We start from the raw sequence: 21,595 nt of genomic DNA, 5'->3' as shown, positions 1-21,595 counted from the left end.
GGAAAACCCTTGATGCCTGTCTCACTGTTGAAGGGTTCACGTCACCTGGTATATCTCTCAAACAATTCACTCTATAAGGTCAAAAGGAAAGTAGCAATCTGTAAATGGATTTTTATTAATTTCTTGTGTGTCAGATTATATTTAACCTCAATAGTTTATAAGTATACTAATCAATCAATTAACGAATTCAATTAAAAAACTAAAAGCTCTCATTGTCACTCATCAGTCATCAGGTATACAGGTAATCTGATCCATTTATGCAACATTTTAAATCAACCTATGTGGACAATTCTGATGTTTACTATATTTAAACTAATATCCCATTATATCTGACAACACACAGAATAATTTATCAGATTAATTCTCACTCTTTTGGTTGCATAATATGTTCCTCCATCAAATTTTGTACCTTCTTTTAAATATAAATCACAACACACTGACTCGTATATTAGTGGATATTTCATGCATTATTTTATCCAAATAACTGTTACCGTACTTGTACCTACCAGTAATGTATATTTATTTTGTTGGTCACATCTACTTCAAAGAAACTCTGGACTAAAAGTTGTTGAGCTTTATACAGTACTGTCTATCTATATACAAATATAAATGTATATGTATGGTACTAGGTGTATGTGTGTGATATACCGAACTTCAAATAATGAAAATAAATATACGTACAGTACATTAATATAAAGGGTAAGGTATACAGTACTAATAACTATATTATGTAGTTACTATTAAATCTAGCTTCAGGTACACTTCTTACCTAACTCATGTAGTACTTATATTTTTCCTCTAGCTATAAAGAAAACAATAAAATAATAAATAAATAAATTTCCTGTCTACAATAAATGTGATGTAGCATGGCATACTTTAACTATACAGTAGTCTACCCTAACAACTCAGTGGAACAAAATACTATTACAGGTTGACAATCCCTTATCCGAAATCCTTGGGACCAGATGCATTTCGGTTTTTGGAATTTTTCGGTTTTCAGAATGGGAAGTTTTTTTTTTTACAGGATCAGCCCACCCGGGCACAGGTCACTGACTCACATTGGGGCTAGCTAAAAAAAAAAAACAATAATAATAATAATAATAATAATAATAATAATAATAATAATAATTCATAGGTCAAGGTCGTGTTTCTCACTTTTGATCTTTTTTTCATTCTTGTATTTCTTTATTATTATTATTATTATTATTATTATTTTATTATTACAGTATTACTGTTATTATTATTTTTGTTATAATTCTTATTTTATTTTTGTGTATTTTTTATTAAAAATTTTATTTACTATGAATAATTACTATTATTAATGTATTATCATTATTACGTATTATTATTATTACTATTACTATTACATTTTCACCCCCCAGGCCCCGATGTGGGTCAGTGACCTGTGCCCGGGTGGGATAATACCCCCCTCCCCCCCCCTCCCCCCCAAAAAAATTGCTCCACAAAAAAACTTTCGGTTTTCAGAGCTTTTCGGTTTTTGGAATTTCGGATAAAGTGTTGTCAACCTGTATACCCTTAAGTATTAAATCACCATGTGAAAACTTTTAAGCTAAATTCTTTTCAAAAGTACAACATGGTGCAATTCACATGCACTGTGGGAAATTTACAAATATCCTGAACTCTTAAAAGTGCTTGCAAGGTTCTACGCTGTTTTGTTATTAATGACAACCCTTGAGTTTATAAACATAATACAGTAAAATATGCATATATTTACTACTTGCATTTAATGAAATGATGTTTTACACAAAGAGCCAATATCACATACCTAATTAAATTTTATTCTAAAAAATATCCTTCTTCATCTTTATCCAAATCTACTGCTTTTGTTCATATCCCTTCCAATACCAAAGGAAAAGAACATAGATGCTGATTTTGTATATTTTCCCCAAGACCCAAAAGGCACAACTAGAGCTGTCATGTTGTCTTCAGATGACATGCTGAGTGCCTAGAAAATAAGACAGGAATTAATTTGATACATATGTCACCAAGGTATCAACTTATTATCATTTGTCATTAAACTTATTCAATCAATACACCAAATTATATGCTATACGTCACTTATCCCATCCAATAGACTGCCTCCTCACTTAATGCACGGGTTGCGTTCAAAGAAAACGCCATGTAAAGCAAACCCATTAGAACAAGGGGATGTGTCAGGTATACCCCATAAAATCCTCCCCCCCTCCCTTCAAAACACCAAAAACACTCTAAAACCAAAGTTCAAAGACATAGCACTAAAGTAGCTCACTGTACATATACAGTACAGTACTCCCTCTTTATCGACGGGGGTTACGTTCTGTAAACGGCCGTCGATAAAGAAACCGTCGATACCGTGATGGTTACGTAATTTTTCTAACTATTATTAGCATATGTTGAATAAATGTACCTTTAAGCATTAATGCATTTCCTTTACACATAACCTTAAATAATAGTGTATAAATAATAATATAAAAAGTGGACAAAAATACTAGCAAACTTACGATTTCATTTATTGAAGTGAACATCGGTCCTTACAGTAAACAATACAGTATATACAAGTGTGATGATTGAGGCTTATTAAAAGCCTGACCAGTCAGATGAGTATGATTAGTCAAAGTCTGCATCTTCTTGAGGGGTGTGGGCAGGTACTGCATCTTGTTGTTGTGAGGTGCCGGCAGCTTCTAATGCCTTATATAGAGGTGTCGCAGGTTCAAGGAGAAAATTATGACTTGGTTGTTGGTGATGGTGGTCTGTGCTTTCTCTTGCTTCATTTCTCTGCAGTTCTATATATCATAACATTTCAATAGCCTTTGCTTTAAGGGACCTATCAAGGAGGATCACGCCGAGAGACGAGCAGAGGGCCTTTACTTCATTCTTTTATTACTTCACCAAGATTATCTAAAGTTAAGCTCTTGCCATCATCACTCACTTCATCTTCTGTTTCATCCTGCAGCTCCACTCAATTGTTCTAGAAGGTTCATCACTTGTAAATGGATCCCCTGGCCATTTCCTAAATAACTCTTGCACCTCTGCCGCTAAGAAATAGAGAACCCTTCACCTCCAAATCAGCATTTCTGCTATGGTGTTGGTTATATGTTATGAATTGATGCCTGCTGTTGGGAACCCCTGTGAATGCTGGGACACTTCAGGCCACAATTTTTTCCAACATGATCGGACACAGTCTCAAGTATATTCATTGTGGCTTTCTTGTGCCAGCAAGTTTATGCACTGTGCATCAAATTTCTTCCACATTTCTCTCTGGGTGTCACATCAGCATCCTTATCAAGGCACTCACTTAATCATGCTGAAAGTCTTCTCTGTGAGTTATTTAGCCTTAAAATACAATGACTCCCTGGGTCCATTGGCTGGGATGATGGAGGTGGGTGGGCTTTTTGGCAGAAAACCACCTCAATGTTGGGGTGGGTCTTGAGTTCTTCAGAGTGGCCAGGCAATTATCTAGATATAATACCACTTGAACTCCATGCCAAGTTCATCCAGATAATTTTTTCACCTCTCTAGCAAGCAGTTTCAGCCAATCCATTTAATAAATCAGAGATGTCATCCACGCTTCTGTTGTTCCCAGAAACTGTAGCAAGTTCACGTTTTTATTTTTTGAGAGCCTTTATATGTGCAGTGTATAACAAAACATGGGCTATTCCATATGCCCCGTCAAGATCTTCACATAACATCATACTGTTAATGTCCTTTCGCAACTTTAAATCCAGCACTTTTTTTCTCTTAGAGATGTAGGTCTGGCGTACATCTTTTTCCCACCATAGGCCTGTCTCAAACAAAGCATTAAAAACTTGTTCCGGCCTCTATAACCTTTTGTGCTATGTGGTTAGGTAAACTCCTGCAGGGTGGCGTTTCCCCACAGTGTTCGCTGATGTTGTTTTCGCCAGTCATTTTTATATTATGCAGCCCATAACGGCGCCCTGAATTTCGTTCATCCTTTTGCTAGCTGCAAATTTTTCAAATTGTCACCATCACCCTGATTATCACCATCACCCTGATCATCGTTTCACCATCATCACCAACACCATGATCATCACACCAGAAAACCTCATAAAGTTCCTTGGGCTGCCCAATAAATTCCCTTTGTTTGGTATGTATGGCGTGTTTAGGTCCCTCTATCCAAATGTTCAGTGCTTTTTTCCATTTTAATGAGGGTACCATCACACACATGTTTGCTTCACTTTGATGTCAAATGGTACTTTGAAGCGAAATGCTTCAGATCCTTTGCACGCCGTTTAATCTCCACGCGACACTGGGATTCATGGAGCCTAAAGTGGCGGCCAACAGCTGACAGAAGCTCATACCGCCGTTTCAGTTGCGCCCAGCACTCCCTCATTCTTCCTCATTCAGTCAGCACTGCCTTGCCTCTTAGGTAGATCCAGAGGGAGCAGCAGGTCGTTTGGGAGGCATGGTGGATAGGTTATGATGAACCCACCAGCAAAAGTTGGAAAATCAAAGACTGTTGCCCACGCGGCTTGGCTGATGTTTAGGAAGGGTCAGAAGACGGTCATCTATACTTAAAGTACAAACAAGGCCCGAGAGTTCAAATAGCCAAAATCCGCCAATAGCAAACCGCTGACAAAAAATCCGTCGATAAAGAGGTAGTACTGTACAGTACTCCAGCAATTCTCAACTTAAGTAAGTTCAACTCTAAATTCGACTATCCACGAAACAACCCTGTAGCTTTTATCTATTAAAGTAAGCCAGCAAAAGGTATGGTGCTTTATTCTAAAACTGCATCGTGGCTGTTCCCTTCCGACAGCCGAAGTGTCTGATTTCTCCCTGCATCATCCGCCAGTCTCAGCTCTGGAGAGCAATTCTAATGTTAATTTTGACTGTCATGGTCTCAAAAGGTTATTAACTGGGTGGTGGTAAGATCTGATAAAGAGAATGAAGAGTCATGACTTAAACAGGTACCGAGAAGTGTTGATAAACTTGACAGCTGCATGAGTGTGTGTCAGCCAAGCCGTTGGTCATAAGGCTTAGTTAATGAGTCAACTGTTCATTCCAGTAAAAGATGAAAAGCAAGGAAATTAGTATAGTAATGTTAGTATAGTGTGCCCACACAGTGCTAGTTACACATCATATACGTGATAAAGGTATTTATAAAGATGGAGAAGGTTTTAAGCGTATGGGATTGAGGCTATGACTTTCAGGGTGTGCCAAATATTTAACAGATAAGGATCAGCTATGACCCATCAGAATTAAAATTTAAGTATCAAACGAAGCAGAATTTTCGAGAATGTTTTCAACCTTATCAGAAATTTATAAAGAACTAAAAGAAAACCAAACAATTATTCATAACAATGTTTTTGAACAATGCTGAGATCCTCCCTCCTCCCTTCACTCCCTGCCTCTACTCACCAACCAGCCCAGCTGCACATCTGCATCACTCCTCCCACCCTCATAGCCTGGGCCTTCCCTTCACTCCACCGGGACAGGAGCCACCTACAGTCCCCTTCATCAGGCATTCTGATGATCCTAAGTTCAAGGCCCTAAAGGGAAAAGTAGTACTCTTTATATACTTCAAGAACACTGCTACAGGGAACCCAATACAGGTATACCACTGATTTCTGCAGTATTCTTTGGTTCCAAAGCTCTTGCCGATTATCCGCTTTTGTTGACCAACTGAGGTCAGGTAATAAAATTCAATAATACACCTTCTGACCTACTAATCATACACCTTCCGCAAATTTTTTATGGACTCCGTTAGAAACTTAAATTAAAACAGATGTTAAATGTAAATTAAATGGAGAAAATTCATAATTTTGAGCAACATATTACTGTACACACTTTGTACCTATATGCATTACAATTAAAAGACTACAAATTTTATCTCTTGTGATGTTTATACTCAAATTAATCATTATCTTACAAGGATTCCAGCAGTACAAGCAGGTTCTCACAAGTCTAGCTGTTAAACATTTATGATAAAACTTGCTCAAAACCACCTTCACCCTGGCTGGGAGGGATGGAGGGCAGGTGAGGTTGCAGTGGGATCCTCTCCCACAATCCCTCAACTGAGCTCCCTGCCAAGGCAGTCTGCTGCGCCAATCAGCTGCATAGCCAGCCACGCCGGAGACTCCAGCCCATGCAGTGGTGGGGGCACGACGCCGAATGAAGTCTCGACCTTCAACTTCCAGCTCAGGATCAGGAGTTTGACACTTTACGCCTTCCTGATTACTCGGGCACATGAGCGCCCAAATCCTGGTGCTTTTAAATCACATAGCTATAGTTCGGGCTGGCCGAAGGACACTCTACACTCAGCCACGACCAGCAATATCTCTCAGCAGCTCACCACACGCCTCAGAAAAAATGCATTGTGAGTTTGGCCCCACTCCTAATCCTGAGTAAGTATATATTACATGTAATGCAAGGGTGTTAGGAGAGACCATATAAAGAGAATTCTGATAAACCAGCCACAACAGTACACCACGATTGGTGACCCTTGTCGTGAACACCACACTCGCTTCTGCTGCCTTTACTCTTAGAGCTGAGAAGACGCCCCTGCCTGCTGCCAGCCCAGACTAACTGCCTTACACTATTTCATGGCACCACAACGACACCACATCTCAAGGACACAGAAGATTTATAACGTGATGGGGTCTGGTTCTCCCACTGGCGTGTGAGTGACCCGCATCACAGCTGGAGGCAAATCTGCCAGCGACATTCTAAACGTGGCTGGAGCTCTTGCTCATTCTCCTATTTCTTTGTTTTTTAGTTCTGGCCTAAGGACCTGCACCCCAAAAGTGTATTCGCCCCAAAGTCCCCCCTGCAACTGTTCACCTCCCTCCCAGGAGATTGGGGAACACAGAAGGTCGGAAACAAGTACCCATACCTCACAGGTGTGACACACTCCCCGCAAGAATGGACGACGGATCTTTCATCGACTCGAATACAACGAGAGGACTGGTTAGTTCATGTGGGAAGCGCCCCATCGCCTCAGCAGCGCAGACGAGCAAAATTATGGCGCCCTGCTATGTTCCTTGCCCAATGAAGTCGCTACAACAAGTTCCACAGACCATCTCCAACCCTCCAGCGAACAACAATCCGCCATCATGGACGCCTTTAAACGACACTAACGGACCTGGCCTCTAGCCCTGCAGAACTCTATCTTCTATCTCCTCTTGAAACTCAACTCCGACTTCTGGGAGGAGATGGTGTACAACTCCTGGCACACAGACAGACTTCCTGACTTATCCCGCGCCAGCTTCACGACAAAAAGCTACCCACAGCTGTAAGTATCAAAGATCATCCCAGTTCCGCAGGTAGATTACTCTCTACGGAACCAGAACTATACGCAACCGCTGCAGACAGAATTTTCAACGAGCAAGCGCTTGGTTGCGCTTTTGCCGCCATGACAACCCCACGCCCACACCACGCCCACCGAACTTGTAAGCCGCCTAACACGCCTCAGCCGAAAGGTCTTCAAGACATCAGGGACCTGTTGCAAAATTTTGAACCACAGGATGGCACGCCGAGTAGTTTTGCCTCCATGCTCCGCTGCTGCTGGGCCAGTTCCTGACCTTGCCACACCACGCCCCATAAAGTCCTGGGACACCTTCCCAAGCCCCCAGCACAACGAATATACCTCTACAGACCACTGCAGTTCACCAATGCTCAAAAATCAGAGCCCCATTGCACCTACTCGAAACAAGTAAATAAGGGAGGCTGGTAGATCGCCTCTAGCTCCTCAGTCTCCCCTTCAGGCGCCCAATGGCCAGCACGCCACCGGATCGCATCTCCGCACGAAAGTTCTCGCTGACACAGGTTCATCGGTCATCATCCCTCCTCACTAAAAGACACACGTCAAAGCAACCCTTCTTATGACCTGTCACGGTCAACGGTAATTTATCGCCCCACGGCAAGATGCACCGCCTTTTTAGACCTCGGTCTTCCCAAGACACTGCGCTGGTCATTCAGCGAGAAGTGTCTCTCAACTCCATCCTGCTTCACTTCCTCACTTCCACAAGCTCAGCGCCGACTCCAAGCCATCTTCGCTCATCCATGAGTTTATAAGAGCATAAGATCCAGGGCTCACGCGGCCAAAAGACACCGACACTATCACCTGCCTCAAGCTGTCCAACAGCTCCTCTCTGCTCAAGAGAGTTCAAGGAGCTTTTCTCACCCCTGGCCCTCTGTAATTCCCCACTCCCCACTCTACGCCAGTGTAATTTTCACCACATCGAGACCAAAGGATCTCCAGTCTTCCTCACGCCACGCCCTGAGCTTCTCCTCCTGAACGTGAGCCAAGGAGGAATTCAACAGACTACTGCAAGACAGCATCATTCGTCCTCTCATGAGTCCTCGGCACGCCTGGCTAAGGTTCTGGGGTCATCATTCATGGCTTGAGGTGTGGCGATCTACAGAGCCCTGAACCTCAGCTACCACCTGACAGGTAAATTTATTCCAGCATGCCCAGGACTTCCAATTACAAACTTTTGGCAAGACAATCTTCCTGAAGATCGACTTGGAGCGGCTTTCCACTCAGATCCCTGTAGCACCTGCAGATACCCAGGAAGATAGCCATCACCATCTGCTTCAGGATTCTTCAGAGTATACTTTCATGAGCTTTAGCCACGTAATGCAAAAAAAGAAATATGACATTCTGGAGGTAATATGGACCATATGTCATGACCTTGATTTTAATACCGTCGAGAGAGCAGACGACATCCTCGCTACATCTTCTCGACGCCCGCTTTGCATCATCACCACTCATAACCTCCTCCAACGCCTGCAGAACAACAACATGGAAACTTCACCCTGTTATGTACCTTGAGCCCCATCCATCGATTTCTCGGTCACAGAGCCCGCCTAGTAAAAATCCAACCCTCAATACAGAAGATAATCTGCCATCTGGGAGTTCTCCAAACTGGAAATGCTACAAAACCTCGAGAATTCCTGGGTTTTGTCAATCATCACCACCGCTTACTGTTAACGCTGCCACCGTCCTAGTTCCCCACGACCTTCTGAAGGACCTTAAAGAAGTCTCAAGCCTCCTCGCAGGGATCAAGAGGCTGTTACGGCATTCACCACTATCAAACAGCACATCAGCACGCCTTACCCTCCTAGCCCAATTGCCCTAACGCCCGGAGCACTTGTTAAACAGACGCTTTTCTACTGCAGTGGCGCCGTCTTTACAGCAAGAGATCAACGGAATTCTCATGTTCGTTGTTTTCTCTCACAACGGCTTCAACCACCGCTACCTCGGCACAGCGCTGATCGAGAACTCTGCCATATACTTGGCTGTCAAGCATTTGCACTTCTCGAGGCCCGCTAGGCTACCATCTTCACTGATCACAAGCCCCTCGTCCACGCCTTTACTTCAGCCTCCCAGTCATACATACACCGTGTCCTGCGTTGACTTTTGGAGTACATCTCGGAAGCCTCCAGCGATGTCCAACACATTAAAGGAAGCACACGAGATCGCTAACGCTTCTAGTTGTATGTCCAACATTCTTCCCCCATCCCCACCCAATGATTTACGGGCAGCTCGCCGCTCAAGAATGGACGGCGACCGGCAGCAAGATAATTTCAGGCCCACACCCAAGAACTCCCACCCCGCACGAACATCAAATTGTGGTAGCGACGATCTTGTGGGCAGCCTAGACCTGCTCAGGTTTTACACCACCGGGCCGCGCCTGTTTTCACTGCATCCACGGTCTCAGCCACCCTGGTGCGGGTTTCCCAGCGCCTCACGCAACGTGGTCGCCTGCCCGGCATCAAGACCGATATCAGAAATGGGCTGCCCAGTGCCTGGCCCAGAGTCCTCCAAAGCATCGTCACATACAGGCCCTTAGAAACCTTTCCCTATACCCAAAGGACGTTTTCAAGAGTGCACCTCAACATAGTGGGATTCCTTCTTCCATCATCCTGTGGTAGCACTTACATCTTTCACCTGCATCACTGTTTCTACCAGGTGGACAGAAGCCATTCCCATGCCCAAAGCAGCAGAGCTCCGCCGTCCGTGGCTTTAGTGTCCGGGTTGTTTTCCGCTTTGGCCTTCAAGAACTGTCATCACCTCGACCGAGGAGCCCAGTTTGAGTCACAAATCTGGGTACAGCCTCCTACAGTTCTCCTCGCACGCCCAGGCCCCAGTATAGATTCACCGCAGCGAGCCCCCTTCACTTTCACTCCGGGATTTCACCTCCTGACCTCCAGCAAACTAATTCCAGCCGTTCGTCACGACTTACTCCGGCAGCTACTTACAAGCAAGTTTCTCGCATTCAGAACTACTGTTCCACGCCAGCCTCCTCGCGGCGCCCTGAACACATCCCTCCTGCATTGGCTTTCAATAGCTGAGTATTTTTTCATCAGGCATGATGCCCACCGTAATCCACTCGCCAACGCCCCTATGATGGACCTTCCAGGTTGTTACCTGCTCAGCGGTTCCTGATGATTATCCGAATGGCAGACATGGACCGTCAGCCAGCATAGACCGAATCACGGCTACCATCCATGGGCCCCGCCCAGCAGCAGCACCACTCAACAACCACGCCTCTGCACCAGTCTACCCAAGAGAAGGCCACCGGGCAGCAACACCACGCCCACGGTATTTCTGGCACCCTTTTCACCTCAAGTACCCCCCCTGTCTTGTCCTGGACCCTGCTGCTGTTGCAGAACCTGCCCCATCATAGCCTCCTCCCGTCATAGGAACCTGCTCCTGTCATGGACCCTTTCTCCTGATCGCCAGCCTGACCCAGCTGTCATCCAGCTAGTGACTATGAGGGGACCCTGCCCCTGCAGTGACAGAAGACAACAACCCATTGCCTGTACAACCTCCTCTGTAATCCAAAACCCTCTTCCCCCCTGATTCTCCCACAGGTTCTGTGTCACTAGACTATTGTCACCCTGCAGCGCTGGAGTTGCACGGTGACACTGCCTCGGCAGGATCATGTGGGAAGCAACCCAGACAACATCTAGTCTCGGGCCACAGCTGGAGGGGCAGTAGCATTGTAGTGATCCTCCCCAACTCCCAACTCAGCTCCGGCCGCGCCTACTGCGCCAATCAGCTGCATGAGCCAGCTACGCGAGAGACTAGGGTTCATGGTGTGGAAGTAGCACATCGCCAGACTCCAGTCTCGACCTTCAACTTCCAGCGCCCAGGACTTGCAGAGTTTCACACCTTACGCCTCTCCTGTGATTGGCCCCGCGCTTATGCAGCCCCTCAAACCTGAGGTTTCTAAATCACATAATACCGGGTCTGGCTGGCCGGAGGGTACCTACACTCCGGCCACTCGGATTCAGTGTAACATCTCTCAGCAGCCCTCACCATACGCCTCAGAAAGCCCTCGCCTAACAGGAACTCTGAGCAAGCCTCCTGACCTAGTAACCTTAACACCACTGTACAACAATATATAAATATATACAGAAAATGCATTGGTGCCTCTATTCTACCTCCAATCCTGAGTGTTGGGATAGTCACAGTGTACGTGAGATATCAGAGACCATATAAAAGAGAATTTGGACAACCAGCCAGCCAAATAGCATGCCGTGTTGCGTTGGACACAGCCGACGGCCAAGGTTGGGAAGCCACTAGTGCTATTTATTTATGTCATAGAGGAGCTTGTTTTTTCGCTTATAAAATGTCACTTGAATTGATTCTGGCAGAATAAGTAACTTGCTACTGCTGGAATTTTGTGATAGTGATTAACTTGATTTACAAACATCTCATATAGTTTGCACTGACATACCTCTTAAAAATAATTACATTTGAGCATGCCACTTTAGTACAATTATTTATTTTTATTTTTCTGTAATATGTATTTAGATGGTGTGTGTATGCAATGAGTAAAATAAATGAAGAAAGTTACGATATCTGCCCTGAAAATATTATTGAATAACTTAATTCAAATGTACTAAGTTAATTTTAAAGGACTAAAATTTTATCTCTTTGTGCAAACTATGATTTACATCAAATTATTTGTTGTCTTGCTGTTTAAATTCCAGCACAGGTAAAAAGTTATATTCGGCTAGCTTATCTGGTGACATTTTAGAAGATATAAAACCTTTTAAACCTAAAAACTATCTCTCACCCTGGCTGAAAGGAGGGAGGAAGTTATGTGCCCTTCGTAATTTTGTCCGAATTTAAAGGAGGCACAGACCATCAGTATGTATGTATGTATGTATATGTATGTATGTATGTATGTATGTATGTATGTATGTATTATGCAGGTAGAAATCAAAATTCGGACTGCTTTGGGATTGGGTTGGTCTCGATTTCGGATTTTCCGGATTTCAGGCAGTACTTTAAAATTCAAATTTAAGGAGTGAATAAAGAAGAGATTAAATAGTACATTTTGATATTATTCTTATTAGCAATAAAGATGCTTATTTATCAAACGATAGTTTTAATGAAAAGTTTTAACTTTAGAATTTATTCTTTTGCCATTTTTATATTTCGGCAAATTTTGTAAGTACTTTCCAATGTCGATGTTTCATTAGAACAGTATTGCCTACAATTAATGCCGTTTCTTAATTATTTCAAGTTTGTCACTCAATTTCAATGCAGTGTTCTTTTCTTCACACAACGAAGTTTATCATTTAGGAGCCATTATTATGGCTTGTGTACAGTACTCTGTAAATGGAAAGAGGAGGAATTCAAATATTGTTATATTATAATGGTATTCTATTCATGTTCTGTGCTTGATATAATGCATTCACGAAATGAAATATTTTGCTGAAATGACGACGACATAAGTGGAAAGTGAAAAAATCGTGACTTAAACAATGACTTCTACTTTCGCTCAAAAGATGTTACCATAATCGCTTTTCGTATGGCTTTTCATTTAAAAAAACTGTTGTAATACAACAATATTCTATCCTAATTGACTTGAATAAATACTACTTATACCATATTTCTGAATATTTTCATTAAAATCCACTGCAAAATCATTTTTCCTTTTCATTGTCTGCAGCAACAAACAGCTTCTAGCCCCTCTCTCTTGAATGAAGCGAGGGTACGTGTTTTCTAATCGCTTTCAGTTAAAAAATTCATTACATCACACGATGTTTTACCTAAACTGTTTCGAATGGAATAGAGTATATTCTAAATAATAGGTAGCTTTTGCTGAACGATGTATTCTAATGTAAAAGTAGGATAAAATACATGACTAAAAATGTAAAAGACTTCACCTAAGCTCAATGTTCTTGAGATGTTACTCGCTTTTTTAATAGTTTTCGTTAAAATCCTGGTTATAATACAATGATATTCTATTCACATTGTGCTTGATATAATACATTCACGGAAATGTAATATTTTTTGCTGAAATTACGACGATTACAGTGAGTAACGTCAATCAGATTTAAAACAAAACATTCGCTTTCTTTCTGCTCAAAAGATGTTACCTTAATCGCCAATGGTATTTAGTTAAGAAACCAAGCTACAATAATATTCCTCCTAATTGACTTGAATAAATATTTGAATGGAAATATACAATATTTTGCTGAAACTACCTGCTCAGTGTAAAGTGTCGAATAAATGGTAAAATAATTTGCCGCACTCCGTGTTTCAGGCACGGCGAGCCCCGGTTTATAGGACGAGTGTTTTTACTGAAGGTTTTATGTTCCATTACCCTCAAAAAACGTGGGGACAAACTATAAACGAGGAATATCATAATTAACGATTTTTAGTCAAAAATCAGTTGACTTCCATAAAACGGGGGTTATAGACGCAGTATATACGTAGATGTCAGTTTTGATTGCTCGGTTTAGTGGCGACTACGAGGTCGCGGTTGTCGCCAGCAGTTGTGCCGCATGCGCAAGACATACATTAATAAAAAGCCCGCTAAAAAAAAAAAAAAAAAAGCTAAAAAGTCCGATTCGGGTGGCCCGATTTCTGGACTTTTACGTATATATATATATATATATATATATATATATATATATATATATATATATATATATATATATATATATAAATATATATATATATATATATATATATATATATATATATATATATATATATATATATATATATATATATATATATATATATGGTGTTATATATATATATATATATTATTGTTGTTGTTAGTAACCTACTCTAACGCGTCAATTGAACCCAGAGGGTCCCCCAAGCGTTAAGTGAAATCACAAGTATGTAGAACAACAGAACATAGTGGGATTAATTCCAATAGAAACCGTGTCCCACCCCCCAAACCCACTTTTGAAGGCACATACCTATGTTGTAGTAAAAATAACATCTTAATTCTCTTATGATGGTACATGCACACAATTACTTAAGATAGCTGAGAAATACAGTCGCTAAGCACGTCCATTCAAATAATGACCCAACTCCCTCCCCCTCTCATTAATTACACTGCCGGCTCTTTCCCTCTCAGAGAAATTTTCAAAGAAAAACCATCACTAAATTTTATTGAATAATACCTCAAACTAGAAGAGATAATACATTGACATTGCTGATTCTCAGGATTAGTAGAATATTTTGAATATAAATAGAGCCTAAAAACAAAAGATAAATATATAGTTACTTCCAGAGAAAAATTTCATCTAAAATTTGTATATTTAATGCAAAATATATGATGTTTATATCCAAAAATGATCACCAAATTATAAGAATTCCAGCAATGTAAATTATATTCTGACCGGGTAATTTGTATGAATTTTTATGAGCTAAAAACAAAAATCTTCAGTTATAAAAAAAAATAATCACAACACTATCTGTCAATCAAAGTACCCCACCTTGCTCCCCTCTTCCAACCGCGCATGTCAGTCCTAAATCTCCCCCACTAACTTCTCCTTCCAGGGTTTTAACATTTAGTATTAAATAACCTCAGATTAAAGTTAGATAATATAATTGACATTGCTGGATTCCTTAAGACCAGGAATATTTTGAATATAAATGTCATAAATTTTGCACAAAAGATAACATAGTTAATTTGAGAAAATATCTAAAATTTTGTATGTTCCTAATGCAAAAAATATGATGTTTATATTCAAAATGATCATCAAATTATAAGAATTCCAGCAATGTAAATTATTTCAGACAGTAATTTAGGTGAATTTTATGAGCTAAACAAATATCTTCAGTTAATAAAAAAAAAATAATTCTTCAGGGTAACAGATGGTTGATTAGGTCCTCCTCCCCTCAGCATTGAGATGTGTGGGATAACCACTAAATTTTTAATAATATATCAAACTAAAGTTAGGATAATATAATTGACATTGCTGGATTCCTTGTAAGACCAGGAATATTTTGAATATAAATGTCATATATTTTGCACAAAAGATAACATAGTTACTCTGAGAAAAATTTTTATCTAAAATTTGTATGTCTAATACAAAATATATGATGTTTATATTCAAAATGAATTCACCGATATAAATTCAGCAATGTAAATTATATTCTGGCATTAATTTATGAATTTTATGAGCTAAAACAGGCAGTCAGGCAGGGTGGGGCAAATCTAAAAATAGCGTCTCGAGCGGACACTCACACATTATACGTGGAAAAAATCCGTGTTAAGTGAAAGTTCAGCTCTGGCGAGGCACATTATATGATAAAAGCGCGTTAAGTGAAACCGCGTTAGGCGGGGTAATACTGTATATATATATATATATACAGTGGGGTATGTTATAACGAAACGTAGTGGTTCCAGACCTCGTTCGTTATAGCATTCGTTAGATATAGGATTAATCCGTTCCAGGCCCCAAATACAACCACTTAACACTGAAAAATTCTGTGAAAATGTAAAAAATCGGTACTTTATCTTACCTTAGGTGTTATTCAGCATGCAGGTACCCTAAACACTGGCACATCACTATCACTTCCACTGGGAGTCTTGGCTAGGTCTAAAACAATTGTCTGGCCTTCTCCTTCACTAATGTTACCACCTGCCATTTCTTTCTCCTTTATCCACACTAAAGTAAATTTTCCATCTCTTCAATCACATTACACCTTGCTTTGCTAAGTCTAAAGATTCCTTAGCCACTTGCACTGTTTTAACTCCCCATTATTCTTCAAATCGTACATATATTCGATTTAGCCATCCCATACATCACTAAGTTTCAAATGCTTCTTCCATTCTCACGTTTCTTCATAATTTCTTTCTTAGTTTCAAGGGTTATTAGCTTTCTCTCACGCTTTGGAGCCGATTCATTGTTACAATTGTATACTTGTAAACAAAATAGTTGTACAAATAACGCGAATTTCCACATTAAAGACGAAATTTCAACAATAACAGTGGTGCACTGGCTACACACAATGAGACAAAGATGGGCGCCTGGCAGCTCTTGTTGTGGGTGTGTACAACAATATTCATGCATGGCCGGCTAGTAGTCCGTATTCATCGCGTTCTGTTGTAGGAGTTCGTTAGTTATAGCATTCTCAATTTTATAGGTAAAACCGTTTGTTATAGCATACCCACTGTATATATATATATATATATATATATATATATATATATATATATATATATATATATATATATATATATATATATATATATATATATATATATATATATATATATATATATATATATATATATATATATATATATATATATATATATTTTTAACATTATGTATGTAGGTTTGTGTATGCATGTAACTGAATAAAAAAAATATGAAAAAAGAAGTTACGTTTATCGATCCTAAATTACGACTATAATCTTCTCGGCAATCCTCTTGATTGACTCGTTGATGAAGAAACCACTCGACAGAGTGAGCGAACTGGCCTCTCTTTAGTCGTAAGAATGTCTAACTTAAACATGATGAATAAGCATTTAAATAAGAATAATAAATATACTGTACTCACATATGAAGGGTATGAAGAATGATGGTGGTGTAGGATGTTGGTTGGTGACAAAAGCAAAAATAACAAAACAAGTTTATCCAAGCAAAGTTTTTGTTTGTGGCCGGACTGAGCACTAGCTAAACTCTGAGCCAACGTGGCATGGGAACACTATCCATGGACTGTAATGAACTCGATCCCTGGCCCGCTGAGGACGGTACATGTGGACTGTATTGGACTCGACCACTGGCCCACGAAAAAAAAAAAAATCTGCCTGACCGCGTTTGGCCGAATTTTTCGTGTTAGCCCACCTCTACCTGTGTTCAAGCGCATCTTAGCCGCATGTTAAGCAATACCAGGTAGTAATTAAAAATTGTGTTTAAGCAAATCCGCATTGAACAAACCCACGTTAAGGAGGGGGCAGTGTACAGTTACCTCCAAAACACCACCAACTGCCAACTGCATATATACACCAACACGATGACTATTTTGTTGTTAACTTTCAATCCAATCTACTTTTCCCATTCCTGAGGTTATGAATATCCCTTTGATATTTTTTTTTTTTTTTTTTTACGTTTTTGTGATGTATGAATGACTATAGTATGGTCTACAGTGTTTGTACCTGTCATACAGGGCTTTCATTTAATTAAGGTTGATAAGGTGTCAGGCTTCCATAAGGGAAAGCCTGAAATGAAAACATAAGAGAGGAGGCATGGCTCACCACCAGTAACATTAAATGAAGCTGTTACTTGATCGCATCCATCTCTCACCACTACTGTTCTTTAAAAAATATAAAGGAAGAATGAATTATTATTTGATCACTTCCACCTCTCGCGCTGCTACCGTTCTTGAAAAAACAAAAACACACTATTTCAGGCATCCCCTGCGATACGGAAATTCGCATGTACGGAATTTAGGCCACTGCTCCACACCCAGCCCAGGTTGGTCGCTAAAAAACTTCGATTGGTCAGTCATGGGCAATTTACTGGTTTGCACGCAGCTGGCTACAGCATGTAAAAAATTGCAAGGGAGGTTGGAGTTACCAGGCAGACTGTAAGATGTTGGTTAACAAGCTAGGAGGAGTCTGGGAATTTGGGAAACTGGTTGGGGTGAGTATTTTTTATGGTTTGCTAGTAATTAATGTACAGTATATTAACATAACTAATTTCAGGTGTGTAATGCAAACAAAACATATTTGAACTCTTATGTCACATAAACAATATAATTTTAGGCTGGGGACACCACAACTGAAATTAAGGAGGCCATGTATGACCAGTGTTGGTATATATAGGTATTAAAAATAAATGTGATTTCCACCCCTGTATTTAATATTTCTCCTCATACCAATGTTGTTGTAAATACAGCATAGTTTGGATTTATGCGGTTTTTGTTTAAGCGTTTGGTCATTTACGCGGTGCCTTGCCAGAATGAAATGTTTGAATTACGCGGGAAATTTCATCATTTACGCGGAGCGGCTGGAGAGGTCCAGACGCGTCATTTTGTATTCACGCGGTCCATGCTTGACCATACGCGGGACGCGGTGCGGGTATGGGTGCGCAGTATGTCGCTGTTGCGTTATCGCTGACGTCATATGACGTATCGGACTGTGATTGGGCCACGCATCCTTACCTCCCTCCCCCGCTAGCTGTGATTGGTTTAATGTAATATGACGTGCCCTGCCACCAGGGGGAAGAAGCCACTGACCTAGCCGGGCCAGTCGCATTGTTCTCAGTCACCGCGTATACAGTTCTCTCTTGTGCCCGCTAATCTGTTCAACAATGGCTTCTGCTGGAGCCCCACCACCCCAGAAAAACCTTGAACTACCTGGCCCAAGCCGCCCCAAGCCTAAGAATATACGACGAGCTTTAAGTTATGAAGTTAAATACAAAATCGTGCAGGATTTGGAGAAAGGAACGAGACAAGTTGATTTGGCGAGCCAGCATGGCGTGAACGAATCTACTATCCGGATGATCAAGAAGGATGCCGCCAAGATAAAAGAACACATGAGCATCACAAACTCTGCAGGTGCTTCAATGGTTAAGTACTGCCAGAACAAGGTGCTGCTCAAGATTGAGAATTTGCTGGTGAGCTACTTGATTCGTCGGGCAAGACGGAACATGGCTGTGGACACGCGGGCAGTGCAGGAGTACGCCCGTGAACTGTACGTAGCAGTGGCGCGCAAGACTGGAATTGCAGAGCCCAAACCCTTCACTGCTTCCTCTGGGTGGTTGCAAGGGTTTAAGAAACGGAACAAGATCACCAACATTAACATTGTTGGTGAAGGTGCTAGTGCTGACTGTGTTGAGGTGAGTGATTTTCCTCCATTCTTACGAGAAGTTATGGAGGAAGGACAGTACACCGACGACCAGATGTTCAACATGGATGAATCCGGTCTGTTTTGGAAAAAGCTACCTTCCAAGACCTTCGTTGTCGAGTCTGCCAGCAAGTGTCGGGGCCGGAAGTTGCAGAAGGAGTGCATCACTGTCCTGTTTACCATCAATGCCTCCAGTACCTGTAAGCTCAAGTTATCAGTGATCCACACAGCCCGCAAGCCGCATACCTACAAGAACATGGACATGACCATGCTAAATGTCCACTGGCTAACCGCACGTAAGGCGTGGATGTTCACTGGTCTGTCCCTCTCCTGGTTTGACGACTGTTTCGTTCCCGACGTGAAGAAATTCTGCGAGCAACAGAATGTTCCAGTCAACATTTTGTTGCTTCTTGACAACGAACCAGGACACTTGCCCCTATTGTTGGATCGTCACCCCAACGTAAAAGTGGTCTTCCTTCCCCCTAACACTACGTCATTAATCCAGCCCAGGATCAAGAGTTAATATGTACTGTAATGTGAAGGCTGCTTTCTCCGCAAAGAAGTTTCGGCTCCTTAATGGCTTGACCAACACCAAAGATGAGTTGCGGAACCTGAGTGACACCGATAGCAAGAGCGAGGACGAGGATCAAGAAGAGTTGGCGGAGCATGAAGTTCGCGTCAAACAGTTTTGGAAGAAATTCAACGTCAAGAAAGCTGTTGATTTCTTGGTGGAGGCATGGGGGCAGCTGTCTGTGGCAACGATTCGTCATGCGTAGCAGCATGTGTTGCAAGGTATCCCAGGTGGGAGGCAGAGGCAACCTGTGACTGGTGAGGTTCAGTCTGTTGCAGTGGCAGTGGACCTTGCAAGAGAAGCTGCACAGATTGTTACAGCTGCAGGCTTCTCAGAGACCACCAACGACGACATCATGGAGGTGATCAGGGATCCTGAGGTGACTGCCGACGAGATGTTGGAAGACGATGACATCAGTGAGGAGGCAGGTGGTGCAGCAACACGAGAACAGAAGTTAACACATGGTGATGTAAAGGATGCCATCGAGTTTGCAGAGAAACTCAAGCTCATCCTTTCCAACGACTCTGTCAATCACCGATATGAAGTCTTCAATAACCATGTAGACCAAGGTATGGCGCAGTACATCCAGCTGTATCACGAACACATCAACACTAGCCGTCAGCGTAACATCACCGACTTCTTCGCCCGCAACCCACCACAGCCAGCCCAAGTCAGTGATAGTGACAGTGATGTTGACTTTGAGGGGTTTGTCAGGGAGGCCCTGATATCTGTGGTGGATAGTGATTCACCTGAGGGCCACTAATCTGCCCTCTGCCTTGGAACCAGCCCCCATCCACGTATGCCGACCCATCTCTTCTACTAACGTAAGCGTTAAACCTTGATTTTTCTTTTACCTGGTGCAGTATATTATTCTGTTATTGATATTTATCTTCTATATTATGTGTGTGTGTGTGCATACCATCATAAAATTAAAATACTATTTTTACTACATTGTGTCGGAAAAAGCGGAGTTTGGGGGTCGGCCCAGTCTCTATTTCAATTAATCCCATATGTTCTGTTATTTCATTTACGCGTTTCTCGTTTTAAACGGACCTCCACGGGTTCAATTGACCGGGTAAATGCAGACTATACTGTATCTAATTACAGTAAAACGTTGCTAAGGTAGACTAATTGAGAGGGAAGGGGTGTCTGGGATAAGAGGCTGTCCACCTTAGAGCAAATTTTTCCCATAAGACCGCCATTTAAAAAAAAAAAAAAAGAGTACAACACCAATGTATCCAATTTTTATGAAATAAACACATGTTTTAATCAATATTAATTAAAAAGGTAATGTACAGTACATAAAGTGCTGTACACTTACTTTTAGCTTAGGCTTAACCTTCTCACCACCATTATGGAAACCGAACACTTTCTTAGGGGCCATGGTTATTGCTTAATTCTTCAAGAATGCAAAAAATATGAATGCTACTTCAGCCTAAGGCGAATGTACTAAATGTATAAAAACTATAAATAATGATATAAAAAAAACATAAAAAATACAGTACAGTAGGGTCGGGATATATCGCGAGATAGGCTCCAAGGATGTTCGCTATACAGTACTATATACTAAATCGCGATATATAATTAAATGTAATCAACGGGGAAAATAGGGTTAGGTTTTGGGGGCCAATAAAAGAGACTAAACTTGACATACAATGGCACTGTCTAAAGTTAGCAGAATATAAATTACATTGCTGGAATCCTTGCAAGACAGCAAATAATTTGAATATAGACATATATTGTGCACAAGAGACAAAGATTTTAGCCCTTTGTAATAAAATTATTAATTAGTACAGGTACTAAAATTTTTATGTTTATTGTGAACTATAGCATGTTTATATTAAAACTAATCACCATCTCACAAGAATTCCAGCAATGTTAATTATATTCTCTTACGTCAATTCATTGACATTTTATAAGAGAAAAACAAACTCCC

At 41.1% G+C, this 21,595-nt stretch overlaps 1 protein-coding gene across 1 annotated transcript in view; it reads right to left on the bottom strand.

The window, feature by feature from the left end:
- Window positions 1–1,454: 1,454 nt before the first annotated feature.
- The window catches only part of LOC121878112 (protein phosphatase 1K, mitochondrial-like), a 142,630-nt gene continuing 122,489 nt past the window's right edge, over window positions 1,455–21,595 (bottom strand). Inside the window, exon 7 of the mRNA XM_042384104.1 lies at window positions 1,455–1,966. Coding sequence (XP_042240038.1) covers window positions 1,826–1,966 — 141 coding nt within the window. The 3' untranslated portion in view covers window positions 1,455–1,825. The remainder of the gene's footprint in view (window positions 1,967–21,595) is intronic.

This window comes from Homarus americanus, unplaced genomic scaffold (genome assembly GCF_018991925.1).
Source record: "Homarus americanus isolate GMGI-L3 unplaced genomic scaffold, GMGI_Hamer_2.0 scaffold45562, whole genome shotgun sequence".
NCBI classification, from domain to species: domain Eukaryota; kingdom Metazoa; phylum Arthropoda; class Malacostraca; order Decapoda; family Nephropidae; genus Homarus; species Homarus americanus.
This window is presented reverse-complemented; position numbering and strand designations above follow the sequence as displayed.